The sequence below is a fragment of the Galleria mellonella genome, unplaced genomic scaffold, assembly GCF_026898425.1.
Source record: "Galleria mellonella isolate WM207_F2 unplaced genomic scaffold, CSIRO_AGI_GalMel_v1 utg63, whole genome shotgun sequence".
Classification (NCBI taxonomy): Eukaryota; Metazoa; Arthropoda; class Insecta; order Lepidoptera; family Pyralidae; genus Galleria; species Galleria mellonella.
In genome coordinates, this window is record NW_026442130.1 from 5858562 (window position 1) to 5862500 (window position 3939).

The 3939-nt window shown below is 31.3% G+C and overlaps 1 protein-coding gene across 2 annotated transcripts in view; it reads left to right on the plus strand.

The window, feature by feature from the left end:
- The first annotated feature begins 2691 nt into the window (after positions 1–2691).
- Positions 2692–3939, plus strand: part of LOC113521923 (GPI ethanolamine phosphate transferase 2) — a 17864-nt gene continuing 16616 nt past the window's right edge. For both annotated transcript variants that reach the window (XM_026907589.3, XM_026907590.3), the window contains exons 1-2: positions 2692–3160; positions 3512–3698. In XM_026907589.3, the coding sequence (XP_026763390.1) occupies positions 3003–3160; positions 3512–3698 (345 nt within the window). In that variant the 5' untranslated portion in view covers positions 2692–3002. The remainder of the gene's footprint in view (positions 3161–3511; positions 3699–3939) is intronic.

Sequence of the window (3939 nt, forward strand, 5' to 3'; positions counted from 1 at the left end):
ACTGATTTGCTTTTTTCTATCTGATAAGATAAACTTACAGATTGGCACCATAGAAATTTTATCAAAATCGATTTAGTTTTTAGTACAAGACAACTAATTTTATCACAAATGAAGTCGGTTTTTTTGTGCCACACAATCTAATTATGTCCAGAAAAATGTTGTATCCATCATTTCAGCCATTTATTTATTAACTGATATTAATATTTATGATGATGATGTTGATATCTGCTGTAATATATCATATTGATGATTATGACATTTAGTGGAATCATGTTGTGACAATTTACTGTTCCTCTGACAAAGGTGAAGGTCTATTAATACAAACACTTACCATCAATTCGCAATCATCAATGACACAAAACAAAGATTTTTTTATGGATGATAATAGTATAGTAACCTCGTCTGCGCTATCGATATACGCTTTTGGGGCACCAGTGATAGATGATAGGTGAGGATGGTCAGTCAGCCCATCGAAACGAATTTCACAAGAATTAATCGCGATAATTTCCAAGGAGAACCGCGTGAAGGTCGACCTTATATAGTATATTGCTAGCAATGGGGCTCTTAGACACTATTTCTAACAATTTATTCCCTCTCCCCTCACACACACACACGCACACAAAACAAAGTATGCACACCTGTAATTTCCCCAGTTTCTGTTATAGGTACATATTGCATATTAGCTCTGTCCCATATCTTTGCCCACGTGAATTAATAAGTAAATGAAGTATCCTACTTATATGCTAAGTTGGGATATAACCTACCCATATACCAAATTCCATTCAAATCCGTTCAATTGATAATTTTTGCGTCAAAAAGTAACAAACATCCATCCAGCCACCCATACAAACTTTCTCATTTATAAGTATAATACGATAACATCTAAGACCCAACGAGTTGCAAACTGATAAGCACAATAATGTACTTTGTTAAGAAGGTAAAAATTCTGGAGTTTTTTCCCAATTGTTTTCAGGAAAATACTTAATATTTTTATGACTAAAAAAAGTGATAAAAACACAAATGTTGGTTACCGCAATATTGTAATTACTGTCATAAATATACAGACAATGCACAGTATAGACCAATATTTCTAAAAGTACTTATGATGTTAAATTCTCATATTCCAAAACGCAATAGTCCTCGGGAATATATAAATGTATGAGATATATCATGGGCGTCATAGTATTATATGATCTCCATGGTGATATTTATGTTATTATTTGCCATCAGGCAGACCTTCAACTTGTTTATCATTATAACTTGTATAAAGAAATCCCACGGGAAAATAGGAGTACCTACTCAAAAATAATAAGACATTAAATATAATTTTGTTACTCATTTAAATATTTTGGTCCCTACACTACACACCTAATTAATGTACTAAATTCATAAATCGTCTACGTATTAAATCGTCATTCCTTCCTACGTAACAATTCGCATCATCATCACAGGAATAAAAATAAATATCTAATAATAACGTTTCTTGTATTTTCATGCAGTCGCTCAATTACTTTTATAATATGTACCTAATATTAATAATACTTTATGACGCACAATGCTTATGGTCATGTTGTGATGTTTTACTAAAATATTTTTAAATAAACATAAAGACGACATATTTATTAATTTATTTATATGCTTTTGTATATTCACTTATAATATAGATATTAGATTATAACAAAAATTTAAGCAATAATTTATTTAGTTGGGGGCATTGTTAGCATTATTAGGTAGACCTGTATACGATCCTCCCTGTGAACCATATTCGTCTCGGTGAACCAACTGAATTCACATCATCCTTTACTAATTCCTGGCCAGCATCTAAGTACCAAAAATGCAGGCAGCACCCGGATTAAGCAGAGTTATTATAATATTTTAAAAAAGACGTAATTAGAACTAAGAAATTAATCTTTTATATTATACGGATTTTTCCCTTTTTAATAGACAATTTTTCTTTTATATTCAAATATCATCTAATGTGTTTCAATAAAACTTAATAAAAAAGCAATCAATTTTTGTTTACATCATTACAAAATTAAACACTCTCTAAATGAATTTAGTAACAATATCGAAAGGGGGGCAGAGATTGTTGGTAATGGGGTCTAGCTGCGCCATTGGCAGCAATACACCCTGTCAAGTCGACCTCCACGCGGTTCCTCCTTTTTACTGTCACCCATTAAAAACAAAAATCAAAACATTTAATCAATTATTCCATTTTTTACTTTTACTGCAACCGTATCGCATACCAAGCGAAAGATGAGTCGAAATCTATATATTTTGGCCCCCTGCAAATCCAAAAATCCAAAAGTCGCGAAAGACTTCAAAGGCTTCGTACACGATGCAAAAATAATTTCGACCTATTCTACAAGGACGGATACGCCTTAAAAGCTACTGAAAGTAGCGAGGTGAAAACATTTAGGCCTTTGCCCAGCAGTGGAACACAGACTATAATCAGTTATGACTCAGTCAGTCGGTTGGATTAATTATTCATTAGATTAGATTTAATTAAATTCTATTAAAGCACATTATAGTTCAAAATCAAAGGATTTAAAATAAAAAAAAATTGTTGAGTCATAGTAAATCTTTAATAGTAACTGCAAAGATATTCAAAGGTACTTCTATGGGTACTTATAAAAAACTTTGACACTGACAGTTAATTTGACAACGTCAACGTCAGGGTCAATGTTAATTGCCAATGAAATGAAATAATAATATAAATTGAAATGAAGTAATCGTAAACAATATATTAATTACATACAATACAAAATAGTTCTGTATTATATTTCAATTAATTGTATATTCATTTTCACTACACAATTATATAATGCATACAGACGTATTAAATTGATTGCCAAACCTGATTTTGCCGGGAAATTCATAGGTGTAATACTGAGTATACATTGTGATTTATGTTTGCAATCTCGATTTTTCATTAACGCAATACCGGCGTGTGCGGTTATTTAACTTTACTAGGCAATTAGTATAATATCGTCATCTGAAACATGCAGTCCTGGCTGCAGAACAGATGGACAAGCCTTTGTCTCCTTGTTATAGCTATAGGGGCATTAATGTTGTTCCTTTATGGATTTTTTCCATTAAAATATCATTCAGGAACACTGGCCCATATGGATGACTTGCCTAACTTTATTGATGGTGTCAGGTAAGTAATATTTTTTCTTAAATCAAGTTCATTGTAATAAAACTAAGGAAAATATAAATCCAAAAAATTAGTTTTTATTCCATTAGGGTGATTATTTATGCATGTATAGATTATAATAAAAATAAAAAGTTTAATTCTTTTTTACTTAATCATAAAATTTGTCAATATAACTCATTCTTTAAGGCTTAATATAAATGATTTTATTGTTAACTCTATGCAATCTTTTTAAACTTAAATCTATATTTATTTACATTTCAAAAATAGATATAATACTGCATTTTTCAATAAAGGACAATAGCCCTCTGTATCATTTTAAACTATTATTATTTTGTACAATTGTTTGTTTTCCAGTATTGATGGTCATGAAGTGTACAATTCTGGTGAGAACACAGTAATCCTCATGGTGATTGATGGCTTGCGATATGACTTTGCAACAGAAGAATACATGCCTTACACTGGACAGTTATTAAAAAATAAATCAGCCTGTATCTATGTGTCAGTAGCAGAACCACCTACAGTCACTATGCCTAGAATTAAGGTATATTTTTAAAACCTATATAAGTACTATATGGTAAAGTTGGGGGAAAGTGATTATTAGTAATGGGATATCAAAACCCTATTGGTAACAATGTATCCATGTAGGTTGATCTCCATGTGGTTTGGTTGGAAACTATCATAGTTAATTCTTAATTAATTTGCCATGATGAGCCAATCAACCTGCTTTCATCCTAACTGATTATAACTCGCCCAGTGTATGTAACTCGCTCTATGGTGCAGTC